General features: G+C 36.2%; 1 protein-coding gene and 1 long non-coding RNA gene across 3 annotated transcripts in view; one reads left to right on the top strand and one right to left on the bottom strand.

Moving 5' to 3' along the window:
* Positions 1-15,895, bottom strand: part of PIK3CA (phosphatidylinositol-4,5-bisphosphate 3-kinase catalytic subunit alpha) — a 44,157-nt gene that overhangs the window by 5,292 nt on the left and 22,970 nt on the right. For both annotated transcript variants that reach the window (XM_068407084.1, XM_068407083.1), the window contains 15 exons: positions 15,134-15,219; positions 13,144-13,249; positions 11,892-12,044; positions 11,649-11,783; positions 7,753-7,877; positions 7,282-7,363; positions 6,644-6,808; positions 5,976-6,079; positions 4,608-4,779; positions 4,174-4,280; positions 3,490-3,611; positions 2,872-2,950; positions 1,286-1,456; positions 645-762; positions 329-480 (listed from right to left, as the gene is read on the bottom strand). In XM_068407084.1, coding sequence (XP_068263185.1) covers positions 329-480; positions 645-762; positions 1,286-1,456; positions 2,872-2,950; positions 3,490-3,611; positions 4,174-4,280; positions 4,608-4,779; positions 5,976-6,079; positions 6,644-6,808; positions 7,282-7,363; positions 7,753-7,877; positions 11,649-11,783; positions 11,892-12,044; positions 13,144-13,249; positions 15,134-15,219 — 1,877 coding nt within the window. The remainder of the gene's footprint in view (positions 1-328; positions 481-644; positions 763-1,285; positions 1,457-2,871; positions 2,951-3,489; positions 3,612-4,173; positions 4,281-4,607; positions 4,780-5,975; positions 6,080-6,643; positions 6,809-7,281; positions 7,364-7,752; positions 7,878-11,648; positions 11,784-11,891; positions 12,045-13,143; positions 13,250-15,133; positions 15,220-15,895) is intronic.
* LOC137666837 (uncharacterized) lies at positions 843-5,094 on the top strand. Its single transcript, XR_011048706.1, has 2 exons — positions 843-1,469; positions 4,778-5,094. It is a non-coding gene; the product is annotated as an uncharacterized lncRNA (long non-coding RNA).

Below are 15,895 nucleotides of genomic sequence, written 5' to 3'. Positions count from 1 at the left end.
CAGTTATGCAATCCCAAGAAGATTTTAAGTGTTAAATAAAAAAAATTTCAGATATTAAAAAAAAAATATGTATCTTTACTCACATGTGCTGGCCCTGCAAAGCTAAAAGTGAGGTTTCATAAACGGAAGGCCATGTAAGTGCTAAGATCACCTACTGATTTACAAGGGGATGGCTGATCTTCAACTAAAGAATTAGAACATACCCACTGCAAGCCAATTAAAACACTACTTTTCAGTTAAAAGGTCTAATTATTAAAGGTCACCAGTAGTAAAGTGCATTTTAGGTACAAAATACTCTGGAAGTTACAATGCTTTAAAAAAGGCTCACCTTTCAAACTCCCTTGTTTTGGTACATTCTTGGGCTCCTTTACTAATCACTATTAAAAAGTCTTGTGTTAAGACAAATGGCACACGCTCTCTTTTATAACCAAATTTTTTCTTCTTGTGATCGAGGAAGTGCCCAAAGTCAATGTGAAACAGCTTGGAAAGACAGAGAGGTATTTTAAGATTAGTAATTCATTGTTTAAATGATGCAATAGTAAAATTGATTATTTACTTATAGTTCAGATGGATTTTTTTTAAAACAAACTCTTATCAAAGTGAGAGATGACATTAGGCTATGTTTTTAGAAAAACATATCTTACTTGTCCATCATCTTTTACCATGATGTTACTATTGTGGCGATCACCAATGCCCAGTATAAAGGTAGCAACGCAGTAGCCAGCACAAGAACGTGTAAACAAGTCAATAGCTGCATCATACCTATTGAAAACAAACAAAGGAGACATTTTCCTACAGATATTCTAATAATACAAAAGTGCAGATGTTTCTTTTTTCCTCCCCATCAGGAAAGAACCAACTTCTATCTTCTCTCAATGAAGCAAAGTTCCTGGACTTTATCACAGTAAGGAAGAAATTCAGCATACTCTGAAAACAGAACCACTTACAGTCAGATCATGGAACAGTAAAATAGCTATTAAAGTGACTGTCCCTCTTTTGAAGGCCAGCAGTTTTCATTTTGATGAGCTACTATTAAATACAGACTTATGCCATATCTTCATAGTTCTACCTCCAACTTATGCTTTACTGCTGAGAAGACACACAACCACCCAAACTCATTAAAAGAGCTCCAAGCAGGAATACTAGGCAAACGAGGGCAAGGGAGGAAAAAAGAAAAAAAAAAACAAACCAGATGGACAGTTTCCCACTTGATGAACTTTAGGTTCTCAAAGTTTCCATCAAAAAGAGCACATGAACAAGAAAAACAAGCAACAGGAAATCTCACATTTCTCCTTTGTTCTTGTCCTTGAGCCACTGATGCAACGTATGGCTGTTGAACTGCAATGCTCCTTTTAAGCCTCCTTTACACTGAATCTGCATGATTGTGTGAGAGCTCCTCACTACCTCGATGAGTCCCACACAGTCACCAATAGACAAGCAACCATAAGGCAACATCCTGAAAGACAAAGGTTGGTTTTTTTTTTTTTTTTTTTTTACAGACTTAAGTTTTAAGACAGCAAGCAAAAGGCATGTTTGATAACCCTTATCAGGTAAGTGTCATCTGTTACTTTAGGATATGAAAATCTTTGATAATGTTTTATAGGTGTATTCACCTGTCATTCTTCAGTTTTGTATCAGGACAAAAGGTCAAAGCAAAATTTTAATAACATGTCTGGTTTGGAGGTCAAAGAAAATCAGTGAGACCCATCCATTTTCTTAAGGATGTGGCATAAACTTGGGACTGTTAGACTTTTTGTACCATAGAGACGGAGTTTAGTGGCCTTAGCGGGATGAGTTGCAATTTCTAGATCCTCAAAAGATTTTCTTTTTGTCCACCAGTGTAATCTGTAGCTTGCTCAAGATTCAGAGTCCATCAGCTGCCTCATCTTGCATGCTCATTTCAGTCTTTCAGTATAGCAGATGGACAGCTGGGAGTTTTTTGGTTTGTTTTTTTCCCCCCAAATCAGGCTGTCACACCATACCTATTCAACTTCTCTTCTAAAGCTCCATGCTCCCTTTTTAAGAAGAATAGTGTCAAGAGGTGGGAGAGGATGTATTTTTGCAGACCATAGCTGGCTGCTCTTCAAGACATGAGCACTGTGAAGTCTGCAAACCATTCTTGGACAAAGCCATAGTTCTGTCACCCATTACAGTACTAGAGACAAAATATTTGCCCAGACTCACGAGAGATAATGTAGATTAATAGGTCCTTTTGTCTAGATGATGAGGAAATTAGAACTGGGGGCACAAAAAACATGCTTGGTTTGACAGTGCAGAGGCACCTCTGTTATGCCACCACCTAAAAATCTACCACACGACAAATGCGTATTTGGAAGCATAACCTGCCTAGCAACAGTCTTCCAGAAGCAGAATAGTTTATACTGAATGGCATTCTGCAGAAGCTACTGTACCCATGAACTATTTAGAGGTGGAGAAGCTGCATGTATATCAGACTGGGTAATACTGAAAATTGTGTACTGGAATGAAGATACCAACCACAAAGAGTCATCGCTCAACATGGCTGCAAGTTTGGCAACTCGTCCAAAGCAAATCCTACAGATACCATCAGCAGGCCAGCGTGTGGCTAGTGTGTGTTAGCCCTTGTAGCCATTCGTGGTATGTAGATCCCTCATACCCACTTGAATGAGACAAGTATTTTTCAAATACGATCGTATCTTTACAGAATCCAATAGTTTAGCTAACTGAAGGTTATTAAAAAAATAATTAAAAAATCACTCTAACATGTACTAACATGCCTATTTATAGCATTTCATTTATTACCCTTGGGACAACAGATGCAATCTCTGGTAACAAACCAATGCAAAAACCATTAAGAACAGTATTGCTTGAGAATGACCTCTAAATGCTTACCGAAGATCAAGACCCTGATTTTGCCAGATGTTTTCCATAATTCTAATTATCTGAAGTGTCAACATGTCCTGACGCAAGTCTGGAATAGTCAAATACATAGAGATTGCAAATTTCATAACACCAGAACACTTTGTTACATCTTATTTTACTTTTCCCCCAAAAAGTATGGCTAAAGGAAATGAGGCTTGCATAGTTTAGTGTAGGTTTTGTTCTCCCCATAGAGAAAAGCAGATTTTAAATAGTTGAGAATTAATATAAATTTGTGGTGGCAGTTTCAAAACTGTTTAAAAATATACACTAAAAACATGACAATGGAATTACAGATTACACATCTGTAGTATCTTGAAGACATTTTCAAGTAAAAACCCAAAGTATTAAATAGTATCATGTTCCACCTCAACAGACCGAGCATCTTAGTATGTACAAAATTTGTACATGACAGACATACTTATTTGTGCATGCTTAATTTTTCTGGAAAAGAAAATGGCTTTCCTCAGATGATTTTTTTAAAAGTTTTTTTTCAATATATATATTTTATATGCTTAGAAAAAATACTAACCTGTAGGTTAGGAAAATAAACAGATATGTAGCTTTTGGATTACACTTATTTTTCCTTACCATCTCCATTTTTAAAGATTATCTCATTGTTCTGAAATAACAACTCAGACATAATATCTGGGTTTTCCCAGTTCAACCACAAGGGCCTTTTTGCAGATGACATTATCCTGCACTCCTCAAGCCTATAAAAGAGATAAGATAAATTAATTTCTATGAAATAGGCACAATTTGATTCTTATACCATATTTCTGTAATACTACTAAGTTCTCCCTGTTTTCTTCAAACTCTTTGAACTAGTATCAAATTAAAGATGCACAGGTAACCAACAATCAACCACTTCTACTTTCAGCTTCAAACTTAAAATTACTAAGTGCAATGTTAACCATTTGTTAAGCCCAAAAGAAGAGCTGGCTTTATTGTAAATTTTCCTTCAGCAGTGTGTGTTCCTTACAAATGGAAACAGGACTGCAGACTGGGTAATACCTACTTTGTGTACATTTCCTTCCAAATGGAAAAAACTCCTGTCACTTTAAAGGAACAGCTAACTGTCATGTTGTTCCCTAATTTCTTAAACCATCAGATTGAAACTATTTCACTCTGAATTACTCTGCCACAAATTTTATTCAGTTAACTCTGATGACACTCACATTTAGTATGTTATCATTTAACCTTAACATTGTTAAGGTTAACATTACTAAGCATTTACTTAAATGTCTAGACAAATTTAAAAACTGAAGACAATACCGAAGATTTCCCAGTTGATGCGCAGGATTAAGAGGAGAGATAAAACCTTGTAAAGCATCCATAAAATCTGGCCGTCTCATTTGTTCAACAAGAAACTTCATCTGTACCTGATAAATAATCACATTCAGGTTTTGAGAACACTAATTACATGTAAATGAAGGTAGTATCAGATTTTAGCTTTGGTTTTAGAGCATGGTTTTGCACAGTTCCAACATAAGCAACTCCACTTAGCCACATATTACACAAATTGAAATCCTTAACTTTAGTTCTATTGCCCTAAGAGGCAGACAATGGCAGTGCATACAGCTTCGAGGATAACATACTATCTACTGAATTTAGCATTAATACTTTTCTAGTTAATCAAATAAAATACAGTTCTAAGTAATTCCTGTGACTCAACAGCAACAGCTTTGGTATGTGACAGCTTATAATACCTTCTGGGTCTCATCTTTTTTTTCCTGCTTGAGAATATCTGTGAGGTTAATCAACTTCTCCATAGCCTCCACCTGCCTGCTCAGATGCTTTAGGTACATTCCACACGCTCGACAATAGGACTCCAGAAGTAAACCAAACCTCTGACTTACAGTTTTATTGTGCATTTCAGACCTACACAGAGAGGAAGAACAGTTACAGCTTAAAGCCAAGACCACTTAGAGGTGCCAAAAATGAAGCTATACCTGTAACACCTTCCTGAGGGCTGCTTATGGAACCTTCTTTTCATATAAAGAACTTGTATTGACCTCCCACCATTCATGTTGTTTTGACTGGACTGAAGACTTCAGTACCTTTACAACTAATTCAGCACAGAATTTATAGGCTTTTTCCCCATTCATTCTTGCTCCATCCTGTCCTTCTCTACCCCTTGCCTTTATTCAAAATCCATGCTTCCCAGAAACTCTGTAATAAAACTCAAGCTTTCCATCCAAGTTCCAGATTTCTTTACTGAGAGCAAAGCTAACCTGTTTCATTTTCTCCTCGTCTCATTTAGCCAATCCCAGGCTGTGGCCCCTCTAGTTTCCTTATTCTTACCTACTCTCAGTCTTCACACAGTCCTAAAATACATCCCCTCAGACAAGTTAATCAAGCAACTTATTCCATTATCCTTGATGATTACCAAGGGAAGTAGAAAACTGAAATCAAAACAAAGATTCCTTGCTTCTTCCTGTGTTTGATCACACTATCTTAGAACAGCATTTTTAGGTGAGACCTAGCTACAACCCAGTATGCTGTAGGCTGATTTATGCTCAGCCTTCTCTACACCAGGAATTACAAAAGCCCATTTTATACTTAGTAAGGAAGAACACAGTTATTTTGGCTATCAAGCTCTATAAAGTCTTTAATAAACATCTATGAACAGTTATTTTTCAAAGGCTTTATCTGGTCAAATCTGGTGGCTTTCTTTAAGCTTCAACTATTTCTAAAAATTTTCTGGAAAAGACTGGTGGGGGATCTGGCATACAAAATAAAGTTCAAACAGCAGAAATCTGTCAAAGTTGTAAACAGCTAACAATATGGGAGGCTTCCAGCAATCTTAGTTAGACTACCCTTTTAGAATAATCATCATAATTAGAAAAAAACAAGTACAAGACTAAGTATCTATTATTAACTAGCCTTTGAAACTGCAAGGGATGACTTCTATTACAAAACTATGCATTCAAACTCTTAACCAATATAAAACAAACTTCATTTTAAGTGGTAATATTTTCCTAAAAAAGGACATTTAGTTTGCCAAGCCTTTAGAACAACTAATTGCTTACAGTTAGTAGGAATCCCACCACCCCTTAGCATGATATTAAGCTTACTTTAAATGCCAAAAGAAGAAGTGTCCTATCCTTTGATTGGTCAGTGCCTTCTTGAGTAAAAATCTCACAAGCTGATTATCTAAATACTGTTCATATTTCAGAACCTAGTTAAAGATAAAGAGAACATCATAAAATATCAGCTGCAGTTATGATTTCTATGAACAATATACAGATTAAAGGCAGTTAAATAAAAAGCAATCTGTTTCACATTAGATTTTGTAGAATGACTGATCTTGGTATTAATACTTACATGTGTTAGGCTTTAAACAATATCTGCTAACAGTGCATTGGCTGCCTCTGTTTCAGGAACTTACCATTACCATCTGTGCTTCCTTTACTGTTACCAAATATTTTAGCCTCAACTTGCTCAAAATTTTGAGAAGATGCTTCTGCTCATACTTTCCCATATGTTAGGACAGCTGAAATAGCTGCCTGTTCCAGTTGGTAGAACAGTTCTGCATCTCTGCAAAATGTTGGCATTTAATTTCAACAAGCAAAACCACAGCACTACAGAAAATGAACTACATGTCATCTCTTCCTACTAAATAATCTGCAATGCAAACAGATACTTTTGATGACCTTTTTCACATTATCTTTTGTTGTATTTTAAGCCTCTGTAATCATCAAACATACACAAGACATCAAGTGTACCAAAATATGTTATATACCTGTACTAGCTGGATTAAGTACTGAGACAGTTTGTCGTCTGTCAAGTACTTCTCTAGACACCGAACTGCAAAAGCTCGCACCATTGGATCTGGATAATTACAGTCCAAAAGCTCCATTGCTTGCTCTGGCTTGATTGGAGGCCAATCTTTTACCAAACAGTACATCTGTGGACAAGAAGTCCAAGCACGTTACACATTTGCATTGATGAGGAAGAAGCTGTAATACACAGCCATTAGACAGTATTGTCAGACACAAACTGCTTCTGAGTAGAAGCTGTTTACTTGCTAGCCCTCTCTCAATAAACAATTTGATATTACATGCCAGCTGACTTTGTTATTTTATCCACTACAAAAAGAATGGAAACAAAACCTCATATTTAACTGTAATTGACAAATCAGCAACATAACAAGGATTCAAGTAATGCCATCAAGAGGAAATCCTAAGAATCAAATTGAGCTAAAGAACAAGAACTATGGACCACACTCATCAGTCAGTTATAGCAGCAACTTGAATCATCTAAGTTTACATTCAGTGTATCACACACACATAACATGTTTTTAACTTCCACAAGTTTTCTTTAAAATAGGATATTTTAAGCTTCTTCAAAACTTAAAACTTCCTCAGTGCTATATGTTACCTGGGCCACTTCATCTCTAGAATTCCATTTAACAGACAAAAGTAATTTGGGCAGAATTTCTGGAGTATTCACGCAATAGTGTCTGCAAAAGAGAAAAGTTGTATGTACAAAACGTCATTTTTGCTTTGTTAACCATGTACTACATCTCCTCAGCCTTGCACCTTTTTCTCCCTTTGTCAGCAGAATCCCATCGATACTATAAGGTGGTGTCAGGATCCATGCATGAAGGTAAGACTGCAGTAATGAGGAGAACGTAAACTGATTCAGCAATTTACTTTTCTCCATATGCTTATGAACCAAGACATACAATGCAGAATACTTTAAAAGCCTTTTCTAAACCACTAACCCCAACAATACAGAATAAAGAAAAGGGAGCAAAACCCAAGTCACTCACAACAAATTTGGAGTGAATGAGGTGAAGTTTGACTGTGCCAACAAGGGTTTTTTTCTTTGGTTTTTGTTTTTAAATACCTGTGGCTCCAGAGGAAGTCCTTCTCTTGCTCAGTGATTTCAGACAAAGGATCTCGTGTACATATGGCTCGCAGCTGCTCCTTGTCACTTTCTCTTAATTCATTATCTCTAGCTATTCTGTTACTCTGCAGAGAGAAAGTGGTCCATTAACCCTCCACACATTTCCTTCTGTTGTCATACAAATACATGAAGTATTTTAACAGCACTTACAGCCTATGTCATGCAATACTCCCTTGCTGTTTCCTTTTGTTATAACTGAGGACTTACAATTTAAACAGAGAGAGATATGAAAGACTAGGCCTTTGATTTCTACAACTGCTTTTAGTCACTACTGGGACAAGAAGAGGTACGTTTCAACTAAATCAGCTGTGTGGAGAAATAGCAGCAGTTGACATCTGATGAACCACATAATGCAGCACAAAATGAAACTGGTCACTTGTGTCTCCAGTTTCAAGGTTGCTGAGAGCTGCTGAAAGAAGTGAAAAAGAATCAGAACTGAAAAAGCAGAGTATGGGGGATGAAACTAGGTAAATAAAAGGTAGAACACTGTAGGAAAGCCTAAGTAACAGGAAGGCTGGAAAACATTAAGCAGAATTAGTATCAGATATTCCCCAAAGAGCACAGAAAACAGAACTGGTACATGCTGAAGTTAATTTTATCTAAGATTTCATTTATTAGAACCAGCTTAGAGCAATGGCAGAGTTATTGAAACTGCTACTACTACTAGTTTTTGACAGCTTGTGTGCCAAGTTCAATTTTCTTCTATACTTTCCATTTCTTAGTTCATTTGATTTGTTTTTTTTGCAAAGCAACATATGAAATGATGCAGTTTGAGGTTTCAACTACAGAATCAATTGCATTGCAAATAAAAAAGAAATCTTAAGCAGCTTATATTATTGCCTTTAGAATAAAATACAACTGTAATAAACAAGTCTGACACTTAAGATAAAGCTATCCCGAAAATTCTAGAAGAGCTGAACAGTGCTTTTACAGTGAACTCAGATTTTCACACCTGTATGATACCTACTACTACAAGAGAATAAGATCACATCTTTTCCAAATTCAAAATGTTTAAACTGCAGAACCACAGTTATTTGGCCTCTTTTTCTGCTCTTTCCCTAGGCAATTTCTACTGAGTACATTAAACAAGGTAATAAGCAAGAAGGAACTAAGCTTTGTCTGCCAGTTTTGTTGATGGAAGTTTTCAACTGGTTGAACTAGTACTTGGAAACAAAAGTACCTACAGGTCTTTTACAGAAAGTCTTTCTAATGCATCTAGCTTAAAAAAAAAAAGCTGAAGAAAAGAACAATCTGAAATTTCCAGGTAGGAGATCAAGGCACCCTTTAAAAGGTGAAGTGGTGTTATTTCTAAGAATATGCACAAATACAGAAAGTCGTCAGATTATATCATGGTATCTACTTCAGACTGAAAGTTCTCTACATTTATCTTTAATTATGTAAATTATGTGTTCTCACAATGGGTTCACTGCTATTATATAGGACAAGAATATTCTGGCCTTCAAGCTTACATCTACCAATATTAAGGTATGAATCAACTAACTCACAGGATTTTTAGTACCTTGCCCTGTTAGTAGTGTGCTACTGTGAGATCTTGGTGCACCAACATGGGTTTTTTTATTACTGAAGCACATGGACTGGACTTAGAAATGGGGGGAAATTATTCAGGACTACACTATGTGGCACAGGAAAATTTCTAGAACATATTCTTAAATATTATGGTAACGGATACAGTGCAAGTAGCAAAGCCAGAGTCATTCTGTAAGGAAGTTAATGGATAAATGACTTTATAATCACCCTACTCCTGACATAAGGTCAAATAGTTGATATTGAACAAGTTATTAATTGTACATATTCATCTGGATTCTGAGAGTCATCCTAAATAGTAATGAAAGTCAAAAAAGTATAAAATGTACCTGCATAATGGGTCAGAAAGATCATAGTTTAGGTCAAGCCCAGAAGGAAAATGCATTTATCCTGTTGCGGTCAACACCAAAACCTTGAAATTCTATGAATTGTGGGACAGTAAATTAGATTTAATATTTGAAAATTCTTTCATATTTGAGATATTAATGGACCTATAAACGATCTAAGTATGTATTAATTGATTTTAAATGCAGTGTAATGCATTTCAAGGTTAAACAAAAATGTTATGCTCTTTGTATCATAACAAAAACTTCTACATATGTCAGTGACTGCTTTGCTGATTTACCTCTTTCAGATATGGCCAATGCTACACAGTAATTAGTGTCCAATTTTTGAATGAGTAACAACACATGGCCTTTTGACTCCCTAAACATAGTTAATATTACAAACAGCTATAAATGTGCACAGTACCAAAATACAGAAAGTTTGGCTTCAGACCTGAAGACACCACACATTAAAAGATAAAGGGGACAAATACAATACAAAGAGATAACCAGTGATGTTCAAACTTAACAAGCATTTAATGAAATTATTTAAGAAAGGATAAATAAGAGGATTTTGGCAAACAAGGAGGGTTCAAAGAAAAGCGGAATGAATAATGAGAGAGACCGAAGCAGTGATACACAGTTTGTTTCCCTGCCAACTTAGTCATTGATGCAAATACGCTTTCTCCATATTTAACCACTATGACTTCTTCTCAGTACTGTAAGGATTATCATAAAAAAGAAAAGGCAATGATTTGAGACTTTATTCTACCTCAGAATGTTTTTTTTTTTTTAATTGTAAAGTGTAAGTTGATCATTACTTTGTCACTGAAGTGAGAGCTTATTCTCCTCACCATTTTCTATTTTTGCCTACAAATGGAACAAAACAATGAGTTGAGCAGATATAAGCCCAGGTAATAGGCTGTGTTATAGCAAAGGAATGTTATTTACCAAGAAGCCAGCTGTCCTTAAACACTTAAGAGCCCTGCAGCACTGCTCAGTCACAATATATACCATAAGCAGATATGCCACTCTATGGTGGACTTCCTGTAGAGTATCAAGAGAAATCAAATGCCTACAACCCTTTGTTCAAGATATATTGAGATGGGACTGTTATAAATATCACCAGAATTCCCAAACTGGAAGCTTACTGACACCTACGCACTTTTTGGCACAGCAAAACTTTCCACCCTGAGACGACTCTTCACACAGACCACAAAGCTCTCTTGGGGAAACTTGAAAGACTTGAGAGTCTTTGAACCAACCTCCAGAAGAAAAAGTAAAACATACCAACTAAATTCACAGCCTTGTCTTTAAATAAGTGGCATTTTTAGCTTTATTGCTTTTCTTTTTTTTCTCCTTCTAATCATAGATAATGTGCTTTTAAGAAAGCTCCAAACCTCACCAAAAAGCCAGATTTGTCAGATCTGTCAATGCACAAATTTTCTTAATGGAAGAGAGGAGAGAAAGGACTACACTCACATGTATGCCAAGCAACTCCCTTAGAATTCCCTGTACTTATGGTCATAACTAGCCCATTAAACAGCCAGTAAAGAGTTATAAGCACCTTTAGGTTACAAAAGAAAGCCTACCTACAGACATGAAATTGCAACAAAATAAACCAGTATCATTAAAGGAGAGTTACAACTTTTGAAAAGTTAAACTAAGTAGTTTAGACATCCCAATTAGCTATATAAAAGTGTCAGAAAGGCCCAAACAGCGTGCACAGTAAGACAGTTTCTCTTTAAAGTGTTTTGGTTGGTCAAGCATTAGGTCAGTTTACTGGTAATATAAAGAAAGGAGAAAATATTACTCACTCTGCTAAACACAAAACAAAAAATTGTTTTCTTGCTTTTACAACAAACCAGGATACATTAAAAAAAAGCTCTTTATCACTAATAATGCTGAGTAAAATAAATAATGGCTTTATATTTTAGTAGTTAATCTTGGAAGGGGAGTTTGCCTTACCAGCCCCGCATGGCTGTAGTTAAACCCCAGTTCACGTGATATAGTCCAATTGGCATGGTCTTCGATCACCGTCATATCTGGAAACTTTACAGGATTGCTAAACCAATCAAATTCCAGCTCTAAACATGGAGTTTCCTACGTAAAGGGAATTTAAATTACTTTTTCTGTTGAATGATACTAATTATAATACAGCATATTTTGAAAGTGTGCTCCTGAAGAGGCAACTGGCATGCAAATACTTACCTTATTTGGATTTGATCCAGTAACACCAATAGGATTCAGCAAATCCTCCAGCCCATGAGGTACGGCCCAAAGATTCAAAGCCATTTTCCCAGACACAAGAGTGTCTGTGTAATCAAACATGTTTATATTTCCCCAAGCCAACGGGCAGTGCTCCTTAAAGAGATTAAAAGATGATTTTTCAGTGTCATCTATTAATTACTACAGAGTGAGTCAGGAGAAATAACATTTTCACCCCAGAGCAACTTGTTACGTTCCCAGATGAGCAGAAAGCAGGCTGTGGAAGCTGTACTGTCTTTTTCTATGAATGACAGTCATGGCAGTCATTCTGCAGAATGATATCAAAACACTTGCAAACACATGCTAACATTTTCCCCATGTCAAAATTACTCAAGATGATGGAGAGAGATGTTTTTTGACAGATAGAGACTTTTTACCAAGGCCTATAGTGACAGAACAAGGGGCAACAGTTTTAAACTGAAAGACAATAGGTTTAGACTGGACATAAGATATAATTTTTTTTTTATAAGGGTGGTCAGACACTGGAACAAGTTGCCCAGAGAAGCTGTGGATGCCTCATCATTGAAAGGGTTCAAGGTCAAGTTAGATGGGGCTTTTGAGCAACTGAGTGGAAGACGTCCCTGTCCATGGCAGGGAGGTTGGACTAGACAATCTTTAAAGGTCCCTTCCAACCCAAACCATTCGATGATTCTCTAAGATTTGTAAACCTGGCTGTAGACAAGAAAACCTATATAGTACCTGTGACACACACTCAAACCCAGAATGTAACGATGCTGGTGGCTAGAATTAGATGCCATATGTAGATTCTTAAAAATTACTATGTAGGATCTTTCATCAAATGCTAAAAAACATATTTTCTTTACTTTAAAAATCAACTCTAAATTCAAGTATAAATACTGCCCTTTTTTAATACATAAGTAACATGGGTTTAGAAACTTGAGTTTAAAGGCACTTGCACCTCAAAACACCAACACTGATCTTTGTGTCTGGCAATACAGTATAGACACTATTTACAGTGTTGAACAGAAACTTTTTTCCGTGTTGTTTAATTTCTGACCACAAAAAAGTGGTAGTATGAACAAGATACAAGAAAAGAAAAAACCCTATTTTAATCAGATTCAAATCGAACATTGCACTAAGACTCATTGCTAGGGCAGCATTTACCAAATATCTTCCCAAACTTGACTTAAGTAGCTTCTGTTCGTTAGTGTATTAAAGCCATGAAGTATTTTACCTCTTTAGCACCCTTCCTGCCTTTAACAGAACAGATAGAAAGGCAGAGCCGTGCAGCACGTGGAAGATCAGGAATGTACATGTCATACAATAGCCATTCATTCCATCTGTAACATTTAAAAAGCAGAATAAAATCCAGGTTAAAGGACAGCATGGAAGACAACTGCATTTAATCAACAGTTATACTAAAAAGCATTTGTTACATTCCTACCTAAACTGTGTATGTGCATAAAGAGCACACCTTCTTACTGAAGAAGGGTCCTCCTACACGCGTTCGACCACATGTGCTCCTTTTGGGAATGGAAACTTCCCCAATTAGCCTTCTAGCACCACCACTGTTCAAAAAGTTATGATAGGTTCAATTCCTGCAAACTTAGTTATAGGTTCATTCACTTGCACTCTTGCAAACCTACTGACTGCAACTGTCAGCGTAGGTACAACCTAAAGATGAGGGATTTGCATATGTGCTACACTAACGTAATGTTTAGCTTGTGAAATATTTTTCACTTCAGGGAAGAAAAGCAAGTGGGAAAAATGTGGCATCACTTTCAGAACTCAACTAAATTTGAATTGCTAGAAAATAAAAAGGTAATTGCAAGATGGGAATATAGCACAGAAACCCAAAGCAATATTCCTAACTCAGATATTATTCAATTTACCATAGTAATAAGAGCACAGATTGGTTCTACAGGAATATACATTTTGTTTTCATGAACTTATCTAGTAGACTTTATCTCTTAATTGGCAGAACTGTGCTTTTGAAGAGGAACTTCTGAACGCAGTTTATTTTCCTAAGTGGATTGCCACGCTGAATTTTCTCAGTTGGAAGAGGCAGCAGTTTCCAAGGACAGCATTAATTTTTCAGTGTGCCTGTAGCTACTTAAAGAAGAATTTTACAAAGAAATAACTGTCCAAGCCCTTCTCTAAGAATGAAGAAGTTGGCAGATAACCTTTCATTCACTTTTCTTATGTGTTCATTTCATATAACACAGATCTGTGTGATTATATCCATGTTTTTGAGCCACACCCTTCACCACCCTTCCAAGGAGATAAAACTATCAGGTCGGGTATAGCTATCTTCGGGCAAACTCTGAGGGAAAGGCTATTTTTCAATAACTGCATATATTATTCTAATTACAACATCTAATCATATTCATAGAAAATGTACAGACAAAAAAATACGTTTTGAAACTTTCAAAGACGTGAAGTCAGACAGAAAATGCAAGTCAAGAATTACTTCTGAACACATACTTTGCATCTTATCCTAGCAGATGCTGAAATGTCATACCTCGTTAGTCAAAGTTACGGGCAGAAATTCAACATCTTTTAGATACTTGTTCTCAATATGTTTATATATTCTCATATAAAGCTTCTTTTTTGCACATTAATGGCACTTGTAAGTTCATGTGATTTATTTTTCCAGATAATATTCACGGTAGGTCAAATCTGAAAATAATCAGCCCAGAGCTGGCAGTGACTTCCATATTAGCAAGTGATGCCCATCTCTCCTAACTCAGCGGTTCTGCTTTAGTACACATTATGCAACATCACCGAAACAAATTTGCAGGTTACATTACATACATTGCCTTGTGCTAAAGGTGAAATCTGAACCTGCAACTGGAACACCTGCTATTGATCCACAGTAAAAAACAGAGCTCAGTCGCCCAGAGCTATGCTGATATAACAGCATTAATGACTAATTATATTGGAGTTTCAGAAGCAACTGCAAAGGCACATGTAAAACACATCTGTTTAGTAAAGAAACTACATGATTGTATGCAACGAGACAAAATACTTGTGTTTGAAATAAATTAATTCTATTTATAAATACAGGGCTGGGTAAAAACGGTCTTACAAAACTTAAGGCAAGGAATTCCCAGCAAGGAGCTCTACCTGATTAATAGTTAAGTCGGGCCTTTACTCCTTCAGTGCTATCGTTTATAATGCCCTGGAAGTCAGGTTCTCTATAGTTGTTCAAGTACTTAGCTTACCTGGGATTAGAACAAGGTACCCTTTGAGTATTCACATTGTCACACAAAGGTTCCCCTCCATGGTAGATACCTGTTCTAACGTAGATCTGAAAACAATGTTGATATTAGTACTATCTTTGAAATGTTACTATAAACAAATTTTTTCAACATATTACTCCTTAATTTCCATCAAGGAAAAAACAAAACTGAAAACTGAACAGCCCCACTATCCCCCAACCCAAATTCATTCATGCTCTGCAAGGTGTGAAGCATAGTATATAAGCACACCCTTCTAGAAAAAAACAGTTTGGTCTTTTCCCTCATTAATTGCAAAACTAGTTCTTCAAATATGATAAAAAACTTGAAATGAACTATAAAAAACCTGGAATTTATTTTCAATTCTTCCTGTGCCAAGCTATAGTGAAAGAAAAGACTGAACAAATTCTAAGAAACTTAAGAGAGCCAGGCTTGTAGTATGACTTCAGTGGGACTGAACCCTACCTGCCTTTTCTCCTTGATCTTTCCATACCTCCGTTTTTAAAAACAAAGACAGCAGCACACTATCCACCATCCCCTCATCAAAAGTATTCCCAATTACTGTAATACATTCTTAGACATAGTAATTATTTAGAATATAAAAACAACATGGGTTTTGATCTTCTGTCCATTACATACTCAGCTGAAGTGAACTAATGCAAACTGAGTTCTGCTCCTATCTGGCAGGATATTTAGCTAAACACCACAACTCACACCTTTTAAGTAGCACACACAAGTTTTCAGATG

The sequence above is a fragment of the Nyctibius grandis genome, chromosome 8 (genome assembly GCF_013368605.1).
Source record: "Nyctibius grandis isolate bNycGra1 chromosome 8, bNycGra1.pri, whole genome shotgun sequence".
In the NCBI taxonomy this organism is placed as follows: Eukaryota; Metazoa; Chordata; class Aves; order Nyctibiiformes; family Nyctibiidae; genus Nyctibius; species Nyctibius grandis.
The sequence above is the reverse complement of the archived record's forward strand: the minus strand, read 5'-3'. Positions and strand labels throughout refer to the sequence as shown.